The sequence below is a fragment of the Dasypus novemcinctus genome, chromosome 23, assembly GCF_030445035.2.
Source record: "Dasypus novemcinctus isolate mDasNov1 chromosome 23, mDasNov1.1.hap2, whole genome shotgun sequence".
Lineage (NCBI taxonomy): Eukaryota > Metazoa > Chordata > Mammalia > Cingulata > Dasypodidae > Dasypus > Dasypus novemcinctus.
In genome coordinates this window covers 4,301,302-4,327,902 of record NC_080695.1, presented here as the reverse complement: position 1 = coordinate 4,327,902, position 26,601 = coordinate 4,301,302, and the positions used below count along the sequence as shown (strand labels likewise).

The following is a 26,601-nucleotide window of genomic DNA, read 5'->3' as shown; positions in this document are numbered from 1 at the left end:
ACAATTAAAAACCACAGCTGGGGAGGTACTGAGTTCCTGGCCAGGGATGTCTCTGTTGTGGTCCCTAGGGGAGCAGCAGCAGTCCCCCAGGTGCAATGGTAAGGACCAGGAAGGAATGAGGGTCCAAAAGTGAGCCCCTGATACTAATGATTATGCTTGTGAGCCTATACACCTGAAATAAGAACAAGGCCTAGAGCAGCACTGTGCCTAAGAGTTCCCTCCTGACAACCTCCATGTTACTCAAATGTGGCCAGTCTCGAAGCCAAACTCAGCATGTAAATGCAATGCCTTCCCCCCTGCATGGGACATGACACCCAGGGATGAGCCTCCCTGGCACCAAGGGATCACTACCAAGTACCACCTGATGATGTAACTAGAAAACAACCTTGAATTAAAGGTTCAACATGGACCAGCAGAACATCCCTGTCTACATATAATAACAGGAGTTAAAAATGCTGTTTGACCTAAAGTAAGGGGGAAATGGAAAGGACAAATGAGTTCATATGGCTATGAGTCTCTAAAAAAGAGTCTGGAGGTTGTCAGAAGGATTGCCCTTATGTACACCTGAGCAGAGTCTCAGAGACAGATAAAGTAGATACAACCCCAGGTATTGGTCCTTTTGAGGGCTAAAAGGACCCACAGGTTCTATGGTCATGGCCGATGGGGTTCACTGCCATGTCACTTGGCCCTTCTTTGGAGCTGGTGTTTCTGCGTGATGGCGCTGGACTCAGATGTGATCTCTTTTCACAAGCCTTTCATGCTACTTTACTGGAATTGCAGTTGGTGCTGGGGTTTAAGATATATCTAGGGGATTTGAATCTCTGGACTGACAATATGACAGCCAGGCCCTGAGCCTCAACAGACTTCAGCTTCTACACTCTGATTTATTGGACTTACCCCACTCAGCTAACATGGAGTTGAAGAATGTCAACCACCACACCATGGAGCCTAGAGTGCCTACAACTGAAAGCAGGAGGATTGCAGCCAGTATCCATGTGGAATCTAAACCCCCTCTTGACATAGATGTGGAATGGACACAATCTAGCCAAGTTTCACAGGAAGGAGGAATACAGTAAGGATTAGAGTGGACTTAATGATATCCTATTCATGAACTATTGTGGATAATAATCGAGAAAATGTGGCATTGATGTGGAAAAAGTGGCCATGGTGGCTGCTGGGTGTGGGGAATGGGAGGAAGAGATGAGATGTGGGGGCATTTTTGGGACTTGGAGAGTTGTCCTGGGTGGTGCTCCAAGGACAATTGCCAGACATTGTATGTCCTCCCATGGCCCACTGGATGGAACCTGGGAGAGTGTGGGTTATGGTGTGGACCACAGGTCATGGGGTGCAGTGATGCCCAGAGATGTACTCACCAGATGCAATGGATGTGTCATAATGATGGGGGAGAGTGTTACTGTGGAGGGAGTGGTGGGGTGGGGGCAGTGGGGGTGAATGGGGACCTCATATTTTTTGAATGTAATATTTTTTAAAAATGAATAAATTGAGTAGAATTTGCAAAAAAAAATAGACCCTCATATCTATGGTCAAGTGATTTTTGACAAGGCTGTGAAACAAACCCAGATGAATCGGAACAGCCTATTCAACAAATTGAGCTGGGAAAACTGGATAATCATATCTCAAAGAAAGGAAAGGATCCTATCTTATACCTTATACAAAAATAACTCAAAATAGGTCAAACTAAAAACTAGACTCATAAATCTCCTAGAAGAAAATGTAGGGAAACAACTTTTAGATCTTGCATTAAGTGGTGGTTTCTTGGCCCTTCCACCCAAAACACAAGCAATGAAATAAAAAGCAGATTAAAAGGACTTAAGACTTCCTCAAAGTTAAACATTTTTGCATTTCAAACAATTTTTCAATAAGGTTAAAAGGCCGCATATTCAATGGGAGAAAAACCAACAAGGGTTTTATTGCCATGTTTTATAAATAGATCACATAAGTCAATGACCAAAATACAACCAAATTTAAAAATGGGCAAAAGAATTGAATAGACATTTCTTCCAAAGAGGAAATACAGATGGCCAAAAGAGCACATGAAAAGATGTTCAGCATCACTAGCTATTAGGGAAATGATCAAAACTGCAATGTGATAATGTTTCATGCCATACAGAATGGCCATTATTGAAAAGATAATTACAAGTGTTTGAGAGGATGTGGAGAAATATGAACAATCCTTCACTGTTGATGGGAATGTAAATGGTGTTGGCTCTGTGGAGGATGATTTTGTGGTCACTCAGAAAGCTAAATATAGAACTACTCTATGATCCAGCAACCCTACAACTAGGAATATAAACAGAAGAACTGAAAGAAAGAATGCTAACAGATATTTGCACATCCATGTTCATAGTGGCATTACTCACAATTGCTAAAAGATGGAAAAAGCTTAAATGCCCATCAAACAATGAATGGATAAACAAAATGCGGTATAAACTTCAAGATAATACTCTTCACTTGTAAGAAGAAATGAAATCGGGATGCATGTGACAAAAAGGATTAACCTTGAGGATACTATGTTGAGTGAAATAAGGCAGAAACAAAAGGATGAATATTGTATGTTCTCACTGATATGGACTAACTACTGTTAGTAAGCTTATGTAATTACACTATAGAGTACAGATTAGTAAGAGATAAAATGATAGCTAAGAAGGGGGAGGTGATATGGAATGTATGTAAAAAGTTTAATAAATCAGCTGTAAATATGTTGCAATGGAGAGAGTTGAAAGTAGCACATTATAATGACTATTACATACACTGCTTATTTATAACCTGTGATTGTAGATGAAAGAAGTAGTCTAGGGAGGTTAATGTTAATTGAAAGACAGCTATAGGATAGTCTACTAGGTCATTTTGGTGGTAGATGAGGATTCTGTTTAATATAAATACAAGAATGTTCTTCAACTACAAGATGTTAAGAATTTGGTGATAAGAAAAATACAACTAATATAGACTATAATTATAAACAATATTGTAATGTTTTTGTAGGAAAGGCAAGGAAGGTACTATATCAATGCTAAAGGTAAAAAAAAAAGAGTTCAGTTTTATGAGAGGTGAATATGATTAAACAGCTTTTTCTTCATCTTCTTCATTAAGAAGGAGATGTAGGTCATGCCATTTAACCAATCTCTGCTCATTTATGTATCCTTCTGAGCAGTGAAGAAATAATTGAGTTTGCTTTTAGGATTAAATATGATAAATGCGACTGGGCAGAAAATTTTTAGATTAATGCTTCCATAATTTGTTAAGCCACCTTTTATTTTATTTTATTTTTTGAAGTAGAGATAAAGTCAGAAAAAATCAATGAGGGAGTAGATGTAGCTCAAGTGGTTGGTTTCCTGCTTCCCATGTATGAGGTCCTGGATTCAATCCGTTACCTTCTAAAAACAAAATAAAAAACTGAAATAAACCAACTCTCATTGTAGGAGAGGAAGCAGGCCGAGGTATGGTTAACCTCTGTGGCCAGCCTGGGGCAGCTGTAAGGTGCCACAGCTGCCCGGGAGGGGTGGCGGGAATGGGTGACTACGCCCTCCGCCTGGTACAGGTGACTCCGCCCTCACATTGCCCCCAGCTACGCCCCCTTACTGGCCCACCTCTGCCCCGTCTCCACCCACTAGTCTGCAGCGCTGCATCTCCTGGCCATATAAGGTATTCTGCCCGTGCTCAGCAATCCGCTCTCACCCCATGCTAGCCCCACCCCCGTTCCCTTGGGCTTATATTGTCAAGCACTTCCTCATTAAATCAGACCTGCACCATCAGCCTCATCTCCGTGTGGGTTCTTCCCCTCATCGTTACTTGCCTGTGGCCCCTCTGCGGACTCCTCACCCAGCGAGCCGCAACCTCAACTGGCACCCAACGTGGGGCAAGGGCAAGCTGAGAATCTCCACCCAGGTAAGTAACCCCGTGGCCCGGCATGGGAGCTTCACTCACTCGCCGCCAAGCCCCGCAGGTTCGGGCGTTTGCTGTGCTCCTTGAGTGCCACAGCTGCAAGGTTTCAGTTCAACAGCTACAGCACTACTGGAACCTCTTAGTCCCTTTCAACCCCTGGCTGTCTACAGCCAACCTTTGGGATCCCAACACATACCGGTTGCTTATCAACCGTGTGTCAGCTGCCACGGAACACGAGCACAAGTGCTTCCCACCTGGCCTCATCCCTACACTCATTACCATCCGCTCCTGACTTCAAGGCAGCACGCCCCCCGCAGTCTTTTCCTGCGAGGAGGGCCGAGGGGAGTCAGGCGATGACTCCGAGTCTCTTGTTGCCCGGCTCAATAACGCCCTCGATGCCGCGACTCCGCCGGAGCCCGAGGACAGCCACCAAGATGGCGAACTTCCGCCTTCTTCTCCGAGCGACGCAAAAAATGGCGACCGGCAGCCTCCATTTCCGCCTGAAACCCAAAATGGCGCGCAGCCCACCGCCACGCAAAAAACTTACCTGGATGCCCCTCCTGCCTATACGGAGGACAACCCGGAGTGCAAGGGAGGCGCCTCCACACCACCCAGGCCGCCGCCGCCCGCGCTGCCCTCAACCAACCCATTTTCGCAGCCTCCAACAGCGCCGCCTTACCAAGGCTCACCACTAATGGCGATGAGCACTACACTCGCCCCGCCTAGGTCTGCCTCTTTCCACTTTGGGGACCCCAGGGGTGGAGCAGGCACTGCGGCAGTTTACTTCCAGACTCTCTGTGAAACCCGAGCCTATAACAACAGGCAATGGGACCAATCACCCCAGGAGGCCCACACTGCCATGGGGCCTCAGGTCTACCCCCTAAACCTAATGCGCACTCCGCAAAGGCCCCTGCCCTGGTACCCCCATGACCACGCTGAACTTAAACGGCTCAGAGAAGCAGTCAGGGAGGATGGGCTAGGTAGCCCTTACGTGCAGCAATTGTTAGAAAACATTTCAATTAACCTAAACATTCCCCAGGATTGGTTTAATTTGGCTCGTGCAATCTTAACCCTGGGACAATTTGTGAACTGGAGAGCACACTATCAGACCAGGCCGAGCTTCAGGGTGAAACCAACAGGCAAAAATGGCATTCCGCTACACGCGGACTGTTTCCTAGGCACGGGAGCATATGCCAATCTGGCCATATACGGCCAGGCCCCAGCAGTGTACTGGGATCAAGTGCGCACTGTCGCCCTTAAGGCCTTCTGCCAATGCTCCACAATAAAAACTGAGAAATTTACTAAGCTAATTCAAAGAAAGGATGAGGACTTCACCACATTTGTCTCTAGGGTCCAGGAAGCCTGCACCCGTAAGGTAGAGAATGAGCAGGCCCGGACGGCCCTTGCCAAAGAGCTCATTTTAGACGGAGCAAACTCCATATGTAAGAATGCCATTGGGCCCCTAAGGGAAGGGGACATCTATGATTGGATCCTTGCATGCAAGGACCTAGACCAAACTACACAAGTCCTCGCCACCACTCTGGCCAATTTGCTGGCCCAGGCCCTGGCAGTTAGCAGTGGCCCCTGCTACAGGTGCGACCAACCCAGCCACTTTGCTCGGGAGTGCCCTACCGTTGCACCCCCCCTAGCAAAGGGGGGCACGATAAACCCTCCACGCCATGCCCAAAATGCAAGCGCGGATATCATTGGGCCCGAGATTGCCACGCAAAAACTGATAAATCAGGCAAGCCTTTAAACTCCAGAGGGGGCAAGCCTCAGCCCTGCTACCAAGAGGCCGCCCACCCACTGCTAAAACCCTAATGTGGGCGCTTCCCATCGGCAAAGACAGGCCCACCATGGCGTTGAAAATAGGTGAGCAATGGTTTCATGGTACACTGGACTTGGGGACAGAAGTTACCTGCTTCCCCTTTTGCTATGCAAAATTTTGGGACCTAATGGACGGTCCCCCATGCAAGGCGCCACGGGGGGAGCACCCTCCAAGCAAGCCAGAAACCCCATAACCTGGGAGGACGAGGAGGGGCATACAGGCAGTTTCCGGCCCCTCTTCCTTCCAGAGCTGCCCACCATCCTTTGGGGGAGAGATGTCCTCTCTCAGAGCGGGGCCATTATTACCACGGTTCCCCCCCAATAGGATGGGCCATTGCTCCCGGCACACCGCCTGAGCCCACTCCCCTGCAGTGGGACACAGGAGCCTATATGGGTCAAGCAATGGCCTCTACCGCCCCACAAACTCGAAGCTCTGGCAAAGTTAGTACAGGAACAATTAGAGAAAGGGCACATAGAGCCCTCCACCAGCCCCTATAACTCGCCGGTTTTTGTTATCCACAAAAAGGCGAAAGGTACTTACAGATTCCTCCACGATCTCTGAGAGATCAACAAGCACGTAATCCCCATGGGCTCGCCGCAGCCTGGCCTACCCCATCCATCGACCATCCTGGCGCATTACCACATCCTCATACTAGACATTAAGGACTGTTTCTTCTCCATCCCACTGCATCCCACAGACAGGCACAAATTCGCCTTCACAGTACCTCTGGGTAATCACAAGGGGGCCAGCCCCCGGTACCAATGGCGCGTCCTTCCACAGGGAATGCGCAACAGTCCCACCATCTGCCAAAACTACGTCAACTTTGCAATTGAGCCATTGAGAGATCAGGCATACATCCTCCATTACATGGACGACATTCTTCTCGCACACCCACACGAGGAGCACTTACAAACCACTATGACCAAGCTTCTCACAAACCTACTGGCTCTAGGCCTAACTGTCAGCAGAGAAAAGGTACAACATGCTCCACCCTTCACTTTCCTGGGGTTTCGCATTACATCACATGTGCAACCCACATCACCACAGATACATATCCCTAACAGCTTAACAATGGCTGAGCTGCAGCAGCTGTGCGGGAACATTAACTGGGTGCGCACAGCCATTCCTGTCACTACGGCGCAGCTCAAGCCCCTGTTCTCCCTCCTAAAGAGACCATGCCCGCCAACAGCTATGGCGAGCCAGCACATCAAGGTCACTCCAGCAGCCCAGGCTGCCTTGAAACGCGTCAACGAGGCAATCGCCACCATGTCACTGCAGAGACACCAACCCGACAAGCTCATACTTGCCCTCATACTCCATACCCCAGGGACACCCACCGGTGTCCTCTGGCAGGAGGGCCCTCTCCAATGGCTACACCTCGCTAAGAGCTGGCTTCCAAAAATATACCCGGCCATCCAAGCCTATATCAACTTGGCACACGACCTCCTTACACTCTACCTTCACACTTACAATACCCAGCCAGCTTCCATCATCTGGCCTCTCACAGCAAAGGACACCAATTACCTCATACAGGAGAACACGTCCATGCAGACACTTCTGGAGCGATATTCTGGGGCCTTTGATAATCATTACCCCACTCATAAGCTCCTCCAAGGTCTAATCCACATACCCTTGGCTCGGCAGCACCACCCCTTTCCCAGCTCCACTCCACTGCCACACTGTACTACGGCATTCACGGATGCCTCCAAAGATAAGTTCGCGTTTGTTGCATACGCCAGGCACAAGAAACTCCCAATAAAACAGGTCTTCACTAACCCAGACTCCGTACAGGCAGGCGAGCTTTCAGCAGTCATCGCCTGCCTCCATGCCTTCGCAGACCAACCCGTAAATATTTTCACAGACAGCCTATACACAATGCAGGTCTGCAAAACTATCGCCCATGCCACCTTCTTTCCAGAGAACACACCCCTCGATGCAGCGCTCTCCGCTCTGAAGTAGCTGCTGGAGGGCAGATATAAGCCATGGTACATTGCGCACATCAGAAGCCACACATCCCTACCGGGACCCCTGGCTGCAGGCAACGAGCTGGCGGACCGCGCCGTCTCCGTCCATGCCCTTACCGCGGTGGGAGACCACATAAATCAAGCAAAATCCCTGCACGCCAGGTTCCATTTCTCGGCAGCCTCACTAAAGCACCTGCTGCCAGACTTGCCTATAGAAACTTGCAAGCACCTGGTGCGTGCATGCAAAACATGCGCGCCTTTCCTTCCACTTGGGCCATTGCAGCCCCAGGGGGTCAACCCCAGAGGCCTAAAGCCCAACTCCAGATGGCAAATGGACGTTATGCACGTCCCCTCTTTCGGGAGGCTTAAGTATGTCCACGTCATTTTAGACACATACTCCCATCTCACCTATGCGGCCGCCCTCCCAGGGGAGTCCGCCAAATACTCCATCAAGGCCCTGAGACAGGCCATCCTGTTCATGGGCGTCCCCTGGGACCTAAAAACTGACAACGGGCCCGCCTACCACAGTAATAGCTTTTACTTATTTCTTCAGACTTACAACATCACACACCACTTTAGCATCCCATACAACCCTCAAGGACAAGCCATCATTGAAAACACACACCATCGCCTGAAAACTCTAATACAAAAGGAGAGGGAAACCCATCCCCACCACACTCCAGATGAGATCATCACAGCATGTCTCATCCACCTTAACCTCCTCACATTTGACAGCAAGGGCCTCTTGGCCATCCACAAACACTGGGGACCATCCTATTTGCCCACGCCCATGCCGATGGTCCACTGGAAGGATCCAGAAACAAATGTCTGGAGAGGGCCCAGCCCCCTCCTCACCCAAGGGAGAGGTTTTGCTTGTGTCTTTCCAGAAGATGCCTCCCAGCCAATCTGGATCCCGGGCTGAAACGTCAAACCAACCACCTCCACAGCGGCCAACCACGAGGAAAGAATGCCGCCGCATGAGAGCCCTGTGTCACCGACTGAAACAAGCATCGATGGAGGAGAAGGATGGTCTAGACACGATCATCAAACTCTACCACCAAGCCAAGGCGCAGCAACACATCGCTGAAAAACCCCAAGGCGTAATACCCCTGCTTATAATCATGCTCTCGCTTGCCACCACAGGTCAAGGCATGGAGCTCTGGGCCGCCGTCCAGCGGCCCCCCGGATTCCTCTTCCTCACACCATCCAGCCCTCTCTTCCCCCGCATCCTTCACTCCTCCTGCAACCTCAGCCTCCCGTGCGATCCTCGCATTCTACCCCGGCAAGCCCCACTTAACGTCTCTGTTGAGCCTCCCCCTGATGCGCTCCTTTTCACCATCCGCAACTGCCCGGTAACCTACCCCTACATGTTCCGAAACCCCCTTCCCGAGCTACCTCCCACTCCCTCCAAACCCATATAACCACCCCGCAAAACATTGCCGTCCCTATAGTCTCTGCCAACCTCCTTACCCAGCTAGCCCAAACGTTTGCGAGTCTATTCCAACTTGCTAACGTGCTGTTCTACGGCATGGCACTATTAGGCACTCTCCTCATAGCTATTGCTATTAAGGCACGCTCTCGGCCCTCTCCCACCTGCGTAATCAAAACCGGCTTATCGCTGCCGCAGCGTTGTCCTTAAATAAGTAAGAAGGGGGAGATGAGGAAAGGAAGCAGGCCGAGGTATGGTTAACCTCTGTGGCCAGCCCGGGGCAGCTGTAAGGCGCCACAGCTGCCCGGGAGGGGTGGCGGGAATGGGTGACTGCGCCCTCCGCCTGGTACGGGTGACTCCGCCCTCACATTGCCCCCGGCCACGCCCCCTTACTGGCCCACCTCCGCCCGTCTCCACCCACTAGTCTGCAGCGCCGCATCTCCTGGCCATATAAGGTATTCTGCCCGTGCTCAGCAATCCGCTCTCACGCCATGCTAGCCCCACCCCGTTCCCTCGGGCTTATACTGTCAAGCACTTCCTCATTAAATCAGACCTGCGCCGTCAGCCTCGTCTCCGTGTGGGTTCTTCCCCTCGTCGTTACTTGCCTGCGGCCCTCTGCGGACTCCTCACCCAGCGAGCCGCAACCTCATCATTGGAGAGTGGATGTAACTCAGTGGGTGAGGTCTTGCTTCCCATATAAGCTGTCCTGATGTTATAGACCAGCGATATTGGCCAGACTCAGACTTTGAATAAAATTCCAGTTGAAAGCTTTATCAGCCATGTGGCTACTGCCTCACCCTATGCAGAGGGGAGAGAGCAGCCCCGAGTCTCAGGGAAGGGGTGGTTTTATAGCTTTTTAGGAAAGGGGCATCTACTAATAAGCAAGCAAGCAAGCAGGCACAGAAGCGGAACACTGCGGTTAGCTGAAGATAGCATATCTATTTTTTTAAAAAAAACTCTTCTTGTGAGCAGTCTCATATTATTTATAGGCACTCTCCTTGGCGGCAGCCCTAAGGTATTTATTTATCTGCAGACAAAGTTATTTATTGGCACTCTCCTTAGTGGCAGCCCTGAGGTATTTATCTATCTGCAGGTACTTGCAATTCCTATTTCTTAATGTAGTTCTATTCCGATTTTCCCAAAGTGGCCTTACGCTTACATGGAGTTCAATCTCCGGTAACTCTTGGGGGAAAAAAAAAAAAAATCAGTGGTGGCCGGGTGACGTCATCAACCAGCGCCGGAAGCCATTCCCAGAAAACACCTCCGCAAAATGGTAAAGACTGGAGAGGGGCTCCAGGAATGCCGAATTGAAGAAAGAGAAAAGTATCAGGTAGGAAACTTCTATCCAGGACCAACTGGTCCTCTTCGCTTCCCTCTCAGCGGGGGCCCTGCAAAGCTTCTGGGCTCTGCAGCAAGCAGCCTGGACCCCTCTCTCCCGGGAAAGAGGTTTTCGGGGAACTAACAGCAGTGAGTTGGGGCCCCGTGTGTATCCAGGCACAGAGACCCAGTGCTGAAAACAATTTGCTGCGGGGTGCTGGAAGCAAATGGGCCCCCATTTGGGGGGGGGGGTAGGGAATAAAATCTCATATTGGCTGTGGTTGAGCGATGCCATCACTACATCCAGTTTGTGTGGGTTGAATTCCCCAAATGCAGAATGGACCTTTCCGAGGGTCCCACTTTTCTGCAATGACTCTCTGAGGCAAGATAACCTAGCAGGGAAGAAACTTTAGGCAGAAAAGCCTCACAGAGAAAAATGGAGAGGGAGGATTAAACTGAACACCTGCTGGACTGGAGAGTTCCAGAAATGAAAAGTGTAAGGAAAATGGGGTGTGGAGAAGTAGGAGCCTGTGACCACCCCCACCTGAGAGGGAAATTCCACAGCCCCCTAACCGCCTATATCTCGCTTCTGTAACAAGCTTGTTTGACTATAAAACCTTATCTCAAGGCCTCCTCCTGTAGAAAGTGTCATCAGCCCCTGCCAAAAGACCAACCTGACCCAGACCCTTGTAAATAACAAGAACTCCCTGACAGCCTGTCTCCCCTGATAGAATTCCCAGCACTTGATTAACTGCAAACACCTGCTTCTGTATGTGCTTGCTTGCTGAGCTATTGCCCCCCGCCCTGAACCTAAAAGCCTATATAAGCAAACTCCCCCCATGACTCAGGGATGCTCTCCCTTTTGTGTAGGACAAGGCAGTCACCATGTGGCTAATAAAGCTCTCAATTGGAACTTTATTCAGAGTCTGAGTCTGGTCGATATCGCTAGTCTGTAACAGGGGAACCAAGTGAGGAAGAGACTTTAAACAAATCATAGGAACAGGGGACAAAATTCTACACATAAACAAAGAGAACAGATGAAGTTTCCTGAAGAAGGAAGAGAGGAAAAACTGGCAAGTTACGGCAGGCTGTTATGTTTCTTGTATTGGGGAAAGGAGCGCTTATAAGAGATAGGAATTAAGTTAAGCTTCAGTTTGCTGATGTAGAGCTTAGCATAAAGGTCTCCATCTAGGGTCTGTGTAATTTATTTATCTCACCTCAGTTTGATCTGGCTGTCAGCCATTGAGAGTTGTGATAAAAATGTAAGGTGTTGAACCCGTTTTCATTTACTGCCGAAGGCCTTGGGGTAATATTTGCTAGTTGTTTTCATGTTGGGCTCATCGATGGTCATGATGTCAGTTTTAACATAATCATAATTTTTAGATCATCCCAGACATAAAAGAAATCATTTGCTGGGTCACAAGTGGTTGGTGACCTACATTCAAATCCTTGGGAAAAACAGTCCACCAGGGAGATTATAATGAATACTATGAGTGATAAAATGTCCAAATGCCCACCCATAGTATATGCCTAAGCCCAGTTCCCATGTTTTGACCCAAATGAAATCAAAGTGATCAAAAGGAAGGCCTTACCTGTTTAAATCAGGTAGTGCATTTAATTATTTCATTCACTTTTACCTTAACCTCCACAGAAGTATGTACCCAAATACAACAGGTGGTGTTGGCCATGACAAAAGTGCCTCCTTGTGCAGCTAATAAATAACAAGTAATAAGTAACAAATCTAATGACTTGTTATGCAGCTATAGCTTTAGCAGTAGATTCAGTAATTTCTCCTTTTGTAAGTCTAATCCTGTTCTCATTTGTGTTAGCCCTAAACCAAGATAACAGCAATCTGCCCAAAGAACCAAACCTAGAATCATTACCTCCTTGGGTAAATTCTCTTTCCCCTGAGATTGTAGCTTGAGGGGAGTAGTCCAGTGAGAAGTTTCAGATTTATTATGAATTCCTAAAGGACTGTGAGGTGACAAAATGCTTATTGCCCAGGCATTTTATCAACTATAAAGGTAATTTACAACCCAGTCAACTATCTGATAACATTTTCAAAATAAAAATATTGACTGGGGAAGTGGATGTGGCTGAAGTGATCAGGCTCCCATCTACCATAGAGGAGGTCCAGGGTTTGATTCCCAGGGCTGCCTGTTGAAAGGCAAGCTGGCCATAATGGTGAGCTGGCCTGAGTGGAGTGCTGAGAGCTGGCCCATACAGAGAGCTGGCCCAGCAAGATGATGCAACAATAAAGGCACAGAGGAGAGACAATAAGAGATGCAGAAGACCAGGGAGCTGAGGTTGCACAAGAGTTTGAGCACATCTCTCTTCTGGAAGGTCCCAGGATCAATTCCCAGTGCCACCTAAAGAGAAGACAAGCAGACATAGAAGAACACACAGAGAGCAGACAGTGAATACAAGGCAATGGGGTGGAAGGAAAATGAATAGATAAAATAAATCTTAGAAAAAAAATTTAAATTATTGCCTGGCAGAACAATATAAGTACAGTCAATGTGATGTTGTTTATAGATTTATTAGTAGGAATACTATCATTTGTCCTTAGTGTCCAAGGGTCTGTCTTATTGAGACTATAAATGAAAAGCTTACCAGAATTTATTTGTGTTGTGAATATTTTGCAGATCCAGTAACCTAAACCTGAAAGTGGACATGCATTGTTAATATAACTTGTAGTTTGTGGAAGTATGTAGACTATTATGGCAAGTTTTCCGAATTCTTCTGTGATATCTTTATAATTCTCTCAGTCAGTTGTGTCTATTATGTAGTTTACACTGAGCAAAAACAGGTACTTTCCTTCCAATGCACTTTAAAGAACAATTCCTGAGACACTGGGTTTCCAAGTGAGAGAGTTTATTTGCTAGGCAAGCAAAGAGATCATTGGTCTAGCAAGGGCCCAAAAATCTGCCTCCTTGATTTGGAGGAGTTTAAGGTTTTTATGGTTTCAAACAGAGGAGGGTGGAGTGGTTATAATCACGATAGTAAAAATACACAAACCTAGTTTTCAAATAACCATAAACAAAAGTAAGATCAGACTGTAATAACCATCACAATAGTATGTGTACACAAGGATGTGCCTCATTTGAAATAACCATAAAGAAAGGTGAGGTTGACCTAGCCAGTTTCAGTAATTTCAGGTATTAGCTTTGGACTATTCTATAATATAGTGAAAAAATAAGGGGAAGAAACATCTGTATAATGATTCAATAATCATAAATTTAAGCTAGTCCTTAATTCTTGGTAACAAGGTTCCAGGTCCAAGAAATTTTAAAGCAGAATAAAGAAGACTTGGGTCTAGTATTCACATTTGATATGAACCAAATTGTGCAATTTGATCTGAAGAGACTGAACCATTTGGGATAAAAAAGAAATTTGTTATGGGTAGAACTGTGGGGTCCCTTGCAATGTGCATATATCAGGGTTTATGGTGACAATTCAAACAGTCATTACATTCCTTTGAAAAGTCCTTGTAGAAACAGGCAATGACATTGTCTTTCCAAGCCAGTGCAAGGGCAAAGCATAATGAAATATAAAGATTTTATATATTATGAGTATTTGTAAGGTAGAGTCTATGTGAGGACTTGTTTATGCTAGCATTTGATCTGTTACCTTGGGAATAAGTAGTCTACTTTGTGACATTGTCTACTTCCCTTCCTGGCTAGTTGGATTTTTAACTCTCTAAAATTACTCCAGGAGTCTGGTAGAACATTTTTTTGTTGAGTAAAGTGGACCGCTGGCTCAACACCCTGTAATAAATTTGCATTACCAGAAGTTAGGAATACTTGGCAGAGTTCCTTTTAATCAGGATCTAGGGCTGTATTTGTATGTGTCATTTCCAGTAGATCCTTTATCCAGGTGTCAGATTATGATTAATGGAGTGTCTGTCATGTGGGATAGGAAAAGTGTCCTTCATTTGTTGAAGGTAATCTTTGGCATAATGCATTAAGGATTTACAAATTGGGTCATGTCATTGTGCAACAATGTTCTCAATTTATTCTCAGAGATAGGTCTGCCAGGAAAAAATTTCATATGGGGAGAATTTGAATTTCCTAAAATAAATGCTATGAATAAACAGAGGGCCTAAGGTAAAATTTTGGGCCTGTAAAGGCTAGGTTCTTTAGTTAATTTAGACAGCATTAATTTAAGTTTATAATTATGCCTGTTTTACTAATGGCTGTTTTTGCATGAAAATATGCAAGTGCATTTTTAAAATATTCATGCTCAGTCCTTTTTGTGTAAACCTTTATCTTAATAAAGTAACTGCATATGGGAATAAAATGGCAGAAAGGAGATAAGTTACTTGTGCACAATTTTCAACTGGCATACCAGATGTGAGGAACCCTCTTTGCTTCCAGAGCATGATGAAATCACTGTATATCAGGGGCTCTAAACCAGGGTCTGTGGAGATTTCAGGAGCAGGTTTGCAGGGGCTCTGTGAATTTGAATCGAAAATTTTAATTTAAAGACATGCTGATGTTGTGTCATAAAATTATGTGCTGCTACATTCTGAGTAGGGGTCCATTTTGTTCACCTGACTGGCAAAGGGGTCCTTGGAACAAAAATGGTTAAGAACCCCTGTTATAACTGTTCACTAAATTTCCTTCTGATGAAAAGCAGGGTTGGGTAAGGGTACAGAGTTCATCTTTTTTGGTGGAAGAAAATTGTAGATGGCTGCCTTATGCAATCAGTATGTGCTTGATAGTAAAGTATACACACTCTAGAACAATAAAAATTTTCCTTGTTTCTTCAGCACAAATATAGTCACAAGGGTGACTCAGAAAATATTGGTAGATTTCCATTCCTCTTACATATACAGATTAATAAGAAACTTTTTGCTATAGGTGCTTTAGAGTATTTTCCCGAGACAACCAAAATCCATAAAAGTGTGACATATCTTTGAAGAAGCAGAAAGGTTGGTTTTGAGAGTTTTAGAAGGAAGTGAATGACACAAGGTGTGCATTGAGTAGATTTATCTTAACTAACATCTGTGTTAATCTAGTTTTGTCTTTTGAATTATAGGACTGATGCTGTTACAACTACATTAAAAGAGAGTTTGCCATCGAAGTGCTGGTTTTTTTAGAGAGAAAGAAGCTCTGAACTACACTTGTGATGAAAGCAGCCTCATTAAGACTTTGGATTCCTTGCATTCTCAGTTCATTTGGATTCTCATGAATAAGGGAGAGAATTTTAACCAGGTGGGAGAGTGCTCATTTATTTTGTAAATGATTTACTTTTTAATCAGAATGTGTTATTTACTTTGACTACAGGCAGTTGGATAAAGGCAGTTTGAGGTCAGGTAAAGTTATTGTGGATATATAATATTTCTGGATTTATAATTTGCTCATTTCCAAAGGGAGACTCTTTTAATATATTACCACTCAAGGAAGGATTTTATGCATTTAGACCAGAGGAGAGACCAAAATATGAACAAACAAATGAATAATAGTACAATGAAAAATTATATGAGTGACCTGAAGGAATAGTAGAATTTTAATGTAGGCTATAGGAAGGGCAAAGGATACTTCTGGTTGGGGTTCAGTGATGAGATATCTTAGGAAATGACAAAACAAAGACTGAAAGAACATGAGGATGATGTGGGAAGTTTTTAGAGGAGATTTCCACAGAAATGAAGGGTGGTTCTAGTGATCAGTGCTGAAATAATAACTAATATGAATGTGTTTGAATGTTTCTGAGAACTGAATTCTTATTCAATCCTTGGATGCCTGGAGAAGTCCTAACTTAAAATTACTTAATTTGAAGGAAATACTTTGTTAAAGTGGCATATCTTGATTATATTCACCTTGGGTGACATCTAGGTTAATCAGAGAGTTAACTCTAGAAAAAGAATTTATTTTAGATTTGTGGGCTCCTGGTGGTATTATTGTTTTGAGTTATGTTGGATTTTTTGCCTTTACCTATGAAAATAGAGATGTACACTCAGTTTTGAGCCAACAGTGGAGTAAATTAAAGCAATTGAATAGATGTGTGATTGTCATGATAGTGTACAGAAGTGGGAGAGAAAGGGGGCTACATACAATTCAGCCTTGAGATAGTCTAATAATCCTGTTTGAGTGTGGCCATGCAGAACACAAGAAGGAATACACTCAGGACTGAACTGTCAGAGAAGTCTAGGAAAAAGAAAGTTCCCAAAAGGTCCAATTCTTTACTTCCAAGTTATAGACTGAAGTACACACTGGATTTATTCATGGGGAGCTTATTGGAGATGGTAGCATGATTTACTTAAGAGGAAGCCTGTCATGCTACTAACTCATTCTTTAAGGTGTGTGAGTAAAGCATAAAAGTGCTTATGTAGAATGAATATGAAAGAAGGAAAAGGAGATCAGGCACAAGAGATGAAATAGATGCAAGGGGCATTTTGGTTCATAAAAGAAAAGAAACAATAAGGTTAAATGATGAGGTGATTGAGTGTGATAAGAGAGAGCAGTTGCTAGTAATGACTTCAGAAAGGAACAGGGAAGCCTGTAATTCTCTTGGAGATATGCAACTTAAAACATGTGACAAGGCTCTTCAATGAGAGAGGAGAAGTAACTAATGGGTATGAATGCAGGAATAACTGTAGATATCGTGGTGCCAAGTTGAGGTGATATTTTAAAATGACATCATTCAACTAGTTATTATGGGATTAATCTCCTCTGGTAAAAGTAATATGAAATGTGAGAATATATGGATTCAAGCTACGGGACGTGAAGTATTATGGGAGATGGAAGAATGACTCAATTATCAAGATATAGTCTTTTTCCCAGGTATATTTGAAAGCACTAGGAGTTGTGATTGTGTATTAGTCATAAGTGAGAGCTTAGTAATGTGCTGTGTCACGTGCAGTAATAAACATGACAGAAAATTAAAGTCACTTCCTATGTGGGCAGATATGGAAAATAGTAAGTTATCTATTGACACATTGGGTACATACAATGACATCAGAAATGTTCTTGGAAAAAGACCTTGACCAAAAGGGGGAAAATGTAAAAGACAAATGAATTTATATGACCAAGACACTTCAAAGTGGGTTGGGAGGTCATTTCAGAGGTTATGATTATGCATGTCTCAGCAGGATCTCATTTATGGTCAAAGTAGCTACTTTTCCAAATAGCAGGGCTCCTTGGGTCTCTGAAGACATCCTGACACTATAGTCAGGTCAGATAAATCAGGAGTTTGGTACCTTGCCAATGTGCCCTACTTTGGAATTTATGCTCCCCAAGGTGATACAGTTGGACTTAGTTGTGATTTCCCTACACATGGTTCTTCTGTTCTTGAATTTGAAACTATAATTAGTATTAGAGTTGATAGGTGTACATCCAAGAGACTTAAATCTTTGGGCTGTCTTTGTGCCAGCTGGGCCCTGAATCTCAATGGTGTTGCAACATTTACTCTCCAGTTCATTGGACCCACCTAGGACAACTAACAAGGAGGTGAGACTGGACAATTTCCATACCAAAGAACCAAGAAAGTTTATAGCTGCGAGCAAGAGCTTTCCATTCTTCAGCCCTAATGGATCACAGCCCTCTTTTTTATTGGTCTTTATTTATATTTTTAATGTTACATTAAAAAAATATGAGGTCTCCACACCCACCCACCCCATTCATCCCACTCCTCCCCCCATAACAACCTCCTCCATCATCATGAGACATTCATTGCACTTGGTGAATACATCTCTGAGCACTGCTGCACCTCATGGTCAGTGGTCCACACCATAGCACACACTCTCACACAGTCCACCCAGTGGACCATGGGAGGACATACACTGTCTGGTAACTGTCCCTGCAGCACCACCCAGGACAACTCCAACACCCAAAAATGCCCCCACATTACATCTCTTCCTACCATTCCCTTCTCCCAGCGGCTACCATGGCCAATTTCTCGACACCAATTCCACATTTTCTTTGATTACTAATCACAATAGTTCATGAATAGAATATCAGTAAGTCCACTCTAATCCATACTCTATTCCTCCATCATGTGGACCTTGGAATGGTTGTGTCCACTCGACATCTATATCAAGAGGGGGCTTAGATTCCACATGGATGCTGGATGCAATTCTGCTTTCAGTCATAGGCACTCTTGGCTCCCTGGTGTGGTGGTTGACCTTCTTCACCTCCATGTTAGCTGGGGTAAGTCCAATAAACCAGAGAGTAGGAGTTGCAAATCTGCTGAGGCTCAGGGCCTGGCTATCACATGGTCAGTTCAGAGAGTCAGGTACCCTGGGAATACACTAAACCCCAACAACAACTACAGATCTGGTAAAAGTAACAGGAGAGACTTGTGGAAAAAGATCACATCTGTGTTCACCTCCATCACACAGAAACACAAACTCCAAAGTAGGGCCAACTGACATGGCACTGAACTCCATCTGCCATGACCATAAAACCTGTGGTCTCTGTAGCCCTCAGAAGAACCAATACCTGGGGTTGTATCTACTTTACCTGTCTCTGGGACTCTGCTGAGGTGTGCATAAGGGTAACCCATCTGATAACCTCTTGGCTCTTTTTGGAGAGCCATAGCCATCAAAACTCATTTGTCCTTTCCATTTCCCCCTTTTCTTCAGGTCAAAAAGCATTTATAACTCCTGGTATTATATGTAGACTGAGATATTCTGCTGGTCCGAGTTGACCCTTTTATTCAAGGTCATTTTCTAGTTACATCATCAGCTGGTACTTAGTAGTAATCCCTGGCACCAAGGAGGCGCATTCCCAGGAGTCATGTCCCACACTGGAGGGAAGGCAACACATTTACATGCTGAGTTTGGCTTTGAGACTGGCCACATTTGAGGAACATGGAGGCTCTCAGGAGGTAACTCTTAGGCACACTGCAGCTCTAGGCCTTGTTCTTATTTCAGGTACACAGGATCACAAGCATAGTCATTAGTATCAAGGGCTCATTGTTGGACCTTCCTTCTTTTTTGGTCTTTGCCGTTGCCCTTGGGGGATTGTTGCTGTTCCTTTAGGGACTGTGATAGAGCTCCCCTGGGTAGGAACTCAGCACTCCCTCAGTGTTTGTTTTTAATGTAATCACTATGAAAATATCCAAACATTTTTATGTACCCTGGATATATGCCCTGTAGAACTCCCTGCCAACCATGTGTCCTCTGTCAATAACATCCCACACCAGTATTCCTCCCCTACCATTGTTGAAACTCTTTATGATCCTAAACTTCTTCAAAGATGAAGCACAATATATTGCCAGGTTCCATTAATAGTAAAATTGAATAGAGTCATGAGTTTAAAGGTTAGATATAGAATGCATATTAATTTAGAAAAATTAAGGTAAAAATAAATTGGGGTATCAAAAATTTTTAAATGCAAAAGCTTTATTTTTGATGTTTTGCCTTCCATCACTGCAGTAAGTGTTGCCCTGTATGCAAATTGGCAAGCCAACTTCTGTCTTTTCCTCAGTGTCTACATCCTCTTGTTTCCCTTTTTTCCCATAATTATTAAGCTTATCTTCACAAACGTTTTAGATCACAGCAATTCATATATACAATATACAGTACTCCCACATATCCAACATAAAACCCTTTTCCCTTCCACAGTAATAATCTTTTTACATATTCATATTATATTTACTGAAACTGATGTACAGATATTGAGACAATAGCTTTCAAACAAGGTAACATTTGTGTTTGCATTGTGATTTATATTTTAGACTATACAATTTTCTAAATTTTAATTATCTTATGTTTTAAATTATATTTACATCTTAGCCTATCAGCCCCTATATATTTTTGGTGTAATTTAACATGTCTTATATCCATCCTTGTGTAATCTTGTTCAACACTTCTATTACCCACAAACTTACATTGATTCCATCTTTTCAATATCTCTTTCCCCCTCCCCTTAGGGCCCACAGTGACAATCAATCTTCATTGCTTGAAGAGCCATGTTCAGAGATACTTGCAACTGCATTGAGGGCTTGACATGTTCAACTGCCCTAATGCATTGGGAGCCACCATTTCTCTCAAGAGATACAATTCCCTCTATTTGAGAACATCCCCAGGATGTGGGTATACCTTCACTCTCATTATATAGGTCTCTATCCAATGATATAACCCACTATGGCAAAATGAGCACTCACACACTCCCTAGGAGCCTGTCCTGCATCAGATTATCCCCTTTAAGCATCTTAAACAGGTAACCTTCCTTATTATATTTTTGAAAAGGTTTTCTCAGCATTATACTTTCAATGAACACCTGACAATCTCCTATTTTCATATGTTGCCCCACCCTCCCCCCAATTTCTTGGGCAATATTACCCATCCTCCCATCCCAAGCCTCCCTCAAGCCCACAAAGCCCCACCCAAAGGTAACCCTATTCCCCCATTTTATCCCTTCCTTGTACAAATACCTCCAGCTTATCATAGATTTCACCCATGTAGGTGTCAGCTTACATCCTTCCTCTACCCCCCAATTTTCTTTAACCCTATCATTCAGGCTCTAGCTCTCTGAGGCAGCTTGGTTTACTTATTTCATATCATTGAGGTCATGTAGTGTTTGCCCTTCAATGCCTGGCTTGCTTCACTCAACATAAGGTTCTCAGGATTCATCCATGTTATCACATGTGTTTGTAGTGTATTTGTGCTTAAAGCTGAGTACTCCATTGTATGTATATACCACATTTTATTTATCCATTCATCTGTTGATGGGCATTTTGGTTGATTCCAACTTTTGGTAATAGTGAACAATGCTGCTATGAACATTGGTGTGCGTATATCGGTGTGTGTCCTTGTTTTCAGTTCTCCTGGGTATATACCCAGCAGTGGAATTGCTGGGTATTATGGCAAATCTATAGCTAGTTTTTTGAAAAACAAACTATCCTCCAGAATGGCTTGATCCTTCTGCATTCCCACCAGCAGTGGATGAGTGTTTCCTTTCCTCCACATCCTCTCCAGCATTTGTAGTCTTCTGTTTTTTCGTAGCTGCCAGTCTTATGGGAATAAGATGATATCTCATTGTAGTTTTGATTTGCATTTCCCTAATTGCTAGAGATTTGGAGGATTTTTTTTCATGTGCTCTTTAGCTATTTGTATTTCTTCTTTGGAGAAGTGTCTGTTTAATCTTTTTCCCATTTTTTTAAATGTTTTGTGGTTTTTTTTTTGTCTTTTTATTTTTGAGATATAAGAGTTCTTTACATATGCAGGTTATAAATCTCCTATTAGATGTATGGTTAAAACTATTTTCTCCCATTGTGTAGGCTCTCTTTTCACTTTCTTGACAAACTCCTTTGAGGTGCAGAAGGCTTCAATTTTTAGGAATTCCCATTTATCTATTTGTTTTTTGCTGCTAGTGCTTTTGGTGTGAATGTCATGAAGCCATTTCCTGTAACAATAAAAGTTCCTGTAGATGCTTCCCTACACTGCTTTCCAAAGTTTTTATGGTCTTGGCTCTTATATTTAGGTCTTTGATCCATCTTGAATTGATTTTTGTATAAGGTGTGAGTTGGTAATCCTCTTTCATTCTTTTACATATGGATATCCAGTTCTCTAGGCACCATTATTTGAATAGGCCATTCTCTCCCAGTTGAGAGTGTTTGCCAGCTTTCTTGAATATTATATGAATATATATATGAGGATCTATATCAGAACTCTCAATTCAGTTCCTTTGGTCTGTGTGTCTCTCCTTGTGCCAATACCATGCTGTTTTCACTACTGTAGCTTTATAGCATGTTTTGAAGTCAGGTGTGATTCCTCCAATTTCGTTTTCCTTTTTAATATTTCTTTGGCTAATCAAGGCCTCTTTCCTTTCCAAATAAATTTCCTAGCTAGTTTTTCTAGTTCCTTAAATAATACTGTGTTGATTTTTATTGGGATTGCATTGAATGTGTAGATCAGTTTTGGTAGGATAGACATCTTAATATTTTGTCTTCTCATCCATGAACAAGGAATTTTCTTCCATTTATTTAGGTCTTCTTTGATTTCCTTGAACAATGTTGTGTAGTTCTCTGTGTATAAGATTTTTACATCTTTGATTAAATTTATTCCTAGGTATTTGATTTTTTTATTGACTATTGTGAATGGTATTTGTTTCTTGATTTCCTCCTGAGCTTGCTCATTATTGTTTTACAGAAATGCTACTGATTTTTGCACATTGATCTTATAACCTGTGACTTTACTAAACTCATTTATGAGTTCTAGAATCTTCGTTGTAGATCTCTCAGGGTTTTCTATGTATAGGATCATGCCATCTGCAAATAATGAAATTTTGACTTCTTCCTTTCCAATTTGAATGCCTTTCATATCTGGTTCTTGTCTCAGTTCTCATGCAAGTACTTCTAAGACAGTGTAAAATAGAAGAGGTGATAGTGTTCATCCTTGTCTTGTTCCTGATCTTGGAGGGAAAGATTTAAGGATTTCACAGTTGTAAATGATGTCGGGTGTAGAATTTTCATATATACTCTTTACTATGTTCATAAAATTTTCTTGTATTCCAATCTTTTGCAGTTTTTTTATCATGAAAGGATGCTGTATTTTGTCAAATGCTTTTTCTACATCTATAGATATAATCATGTGATTTTTTTCCCTCCAATCTGTTATATGGTGTATTGCATTGATTGATTTTCTTATGTTGAACCATCCTTGCATACCCATAATGAATCCCAGTTGGTCATGGTATATAATTCGTTTAAAGTGTTGTTGAATACGGTTAGCAAGTATTTTGTTGAGGATTTTTGCGTCTAGGTTCATTAGAGGAATAGGTCTGTAATTTTCCTTTCTTGTGGTGTCTTTGTTTGGCTTTGGTACTAGGGTAATGTTGGCATCATAGAATGAGTTAGGTAATGTTCCTTCTGTTTTGATTTTCTGGAAGAATTTCAGCAAGTTTGGTGTTAGCTCTTCCCACAGTGTTTTGTAAAATTCAGCTGTGAAGCTGTCTGGCCTGGAGCTCTTCTTGGTTGGGAGGTATTTAATGACTGATTATATCTCTTTACTTGTGATTGGTTTTTTGAGATCATCAATTTCTTCTTTCATCAATATAGGGTGCTTATGTGGTTCTAGGAATTTGTCCATTTTCTCTGAATTGTCATTTTTGTTGGAAAATAGGTTTTCAAAGTGTGCCCTTATGATAGTCTTTATTTCTGTGGGGTCAGTGGTGATATCTCCTTTCTCATTTCTTATTTTGTGTTTTTTGTATCTTCCCCCCTTTTTTTTGTTAGTCTAGCTAAGGGTTTGTAAATTTTATTGATCTTCTCAAAGAACCAGCTCTTGGTTTTGTTTATCTCTTCAAGTGCTTTCTTATTTTCTATTTCATTTTAGTTCTGCTCTTATCTTTTTTCTTTCTTTCCTTTTTCTATGGGGATTCTGTGTTGTTTTTTTACTAATTCCTCAAAATGTGCAGTTAGTTCTTCAGTTTTGTTCTTCTTTTTTGATGTATGGATTTATGGCTATAAATTTCCCTCTCAGTACTGCTTTTGCTGAATCCCATAAATTTTGGTATGTTGTGTTAGCATTTTCATTAGTTTCTAGGTAATTATTACTTTCTTTTGAGATTTCCTCTTTGACCCACTCTTTCTCTAAGAGTGTTCTCTTTAATTTCCATATCTTGGTGTGAAATCTGGGCCTCTGGCCCTTGCAGATTTCCAGCTTCACTCTACTGTGGTCAGAGATATTATTTTGTATGATTTTGATCTTTCTGAATGCATTGAACTTTCTTTGTGGCCTAGCATATGGTCTGTCTTGGAGAATGATCTCTGTGCAATTGAGAAAAATGTATATCCTGCTGTATTTGGGTGTAATGATCTGTATATGTCTATTAGATCCAGCTCCTCTAATATACTTTTCAAAGTTTTTACTTTAATGATTCTCTTTTGAGATGTTCTGTCCAAAGTTGATAGTGGTATTAATTGTAGAGGCATCTATTCTTTCACTTACTTTCCAGTGTTTGCCTCACGTATTTGGAGGTGCCTTTATTAGGAGCATAAATATTTATGATTTTTCATTCTTCTTGAAAGATTATCCCTTTCACTAATATGTAATTTCCATCTTTGTCTCTCACAATTGTTTCACATTTAAAGTCTATTTTGTCTGATATTAATAAAGCTGCTCCTGCCTTTATTTGGTTATTGTTTACTTGTAAAATTGTTTTCCAGCCATTCACTTTCAACCTCCTTGAATGTCTGGGTCTAAGATGTGTTTCTTGTAGACAGCATATAGAAGGGTCATATTTCCTTATCCAATCTAGTCTGAATCTTTTGACACATGAGTTTAATCCATTCACATTCAGTGTTATTATTTTGAAGGAATTATTGATGTTAGCCATATTTTCTTTGGACTAGTGTTTGCCTTTTTTTTTTTCCTTCTCTTTTTGTCTTTTTTGTTGCTCTTACACTCTCCTCCAACTCTACCTCTCCTGTTTTTTCCTTTCTTCCTGCAGAACTCCCTTTAGTATTTCTTGAAGGGCAGGGTTCTTGTTGGCATACTCTTTCAATTTCTGTTTATCTGTGAAGATTTTGAACTCTCCATCATTTTTTAATGCTACCTTAGCTGGGTAGAGTATTCTTGGTTCAAATTTTTTTTCTTTTAGTACCTTGACTATATCATACCACTGCCTTCTTGCCTCCATGGTTTTAGGTGAGAAATCAGGACTTAATCTTATAGAGCCTCCCTTCTATGTGATGGTTCTCTTTTCTCTTGCTGCTTTTAGAATTTTCTCTTTGTCTTGAGCATTGGATAATTTGACAAGTATATGTCTTAGGTTAGGCCTGTTGGGAATTATGGTGTTTGGGCTGTGTTTTGCTTCCTGGACATGTACACCCATCTCCCTCAGTAGATTTGGGAAGTTTTCACCCATTATTTCCTGCAACACCCCTTCTGTCCCCTTTCCCTTCTCTTCTCCTTCTGGGATGCCTATAATACTTATATTTTTGTGTTTTGCATAGTCATCCAGGTCCCTAAAACACAGCTGGATTTTTTCCATCTTTTTATCGATCAATTCTATCTGTTTGATTTCAAATGTACTGTCTTTCATGTTGCTATTTCTCTCCTCTGCCTTTTCTAACCTACTGCTATTTGCTTAGAGTGTATTTTTGATTCCTTGAACTGTGATGTTCATCACCATCATATCTTATCTTTTTTCATATTTCTGCTATTTCCTAAGTGTTTTCTTCATATTGTTAATCTCTTCATTTTCTTCATTAAGTTGGTCTCTGATATATCTTTTGAGATCTTTAATTACTTGTCCGATGTTCTGCTCCCCTTCCTGGTGTTTTGTTTGTTCATTGGATTCAGTCATGTTTTCCTGATTATTGGTTTGGTTTGTAGTTTTTGTTGCTGTCTGGTCATCATTTTATCTTGATGGTTTTAATCAGTTCCTTAGTTTCTTTGTCTAGTCTTGGGGATTAATTAGTTGTTGTTTGTGCATAAGTGTTATGATTTCTCTTTGTCACTTTGTTCTTCTTACTATATTTTCTTATTGCTGGCTAAGTTCTCTTTGAAGGAAAATATTAGGGCTAGGGAAAGCAAAATGAATAAGAAAAGAAAATGTATAAAGTAGTATTGGTAATAAAGAGCAACAGTGTGAGATCTTGGAGAAGGGATAGTAGACTCATGTAAGTTGTGTAGCATTATAACAGTAAGTACAATACCTTTAATGAGACAGTCAACTGAATATGGGAAAGAATATAGTATGAATTAAAAGGCCAGTGTTTTCATGAGAGAGAGAAAGAGAAAAGAAAGACAATAATATCAAGAGTGGGTAAAAGACAGAAAACAGAACAAAGGTATTAGAAATAAAAAGTCAGACAATTTGGGGGCCAAAGAAAGGGAGGTGGAATGTAAGAGAAACAGTAGATGATGGAGGATAGCAAGATGTGGGGGAAAGGGGATAGTGTAGGTCCCCAAAATCAATACACACTGAAAAGAGGAAATGGAGGATGAGGAAACAGAGCAAATGTGAAGTGCTCCCTGCAGCACCTATTATATAAAGAAAATAAAAGAAGAAAGAAGAAAAAGAGAGAAAAGAAAAAAAGAGAAGAGTAAAAGGGGGAGCAAAGAAAAGTGAGGGAAACAAGCAAGAAAATGAAAAAGAGAAAGAAACTAAATAAATGAAAAAGGACCTTGGGGGATAAAATGGGAGAAACACCAGGAGACAATGCAATATTAGCAACTGTGACAAAAAAAAAAAAAATACAAAGAC

General features: G+C 42.6%; 1 protein-coding gene across 4 annotated transcripts in view; it reads left to right on the top strand.

Moving 5' to 3' along the window:
* Positions 1-9,639: 9,639 nt before the first annotated feature.
* LOC101418673 (zinc finger protein 709-like) overlaps positions 9,640-26,601 on the top strand; it is a 28,640-nt gene continuing 11,678 nt past the window's right edge. Inside the window, exons 1-3 of one of the 4 annotated variants that reach the window (XM_071211115.1) lie at positions 9,674-9,801; positions 10,269-10,454; positions 15,482-15,657. Coding sequence is in view for 2 of the 4 variants with exons in the window: in XM_071211118.1 (XP_071067219.1) it covers positions 15,631-15,657 (27 nt within the window). In the remaining 2 variants the exon portion in view is untranslated. Of the gene's footprint in view, positions 9,802-10,268; positions 10,455-15,481; positions 15,658-26,601 lie in introns of those variants that run through there. The other 3 variants (XM_071211116.1, XM_071211118.1, XM_071211117.1) reach the window with 3 other exon arrangements.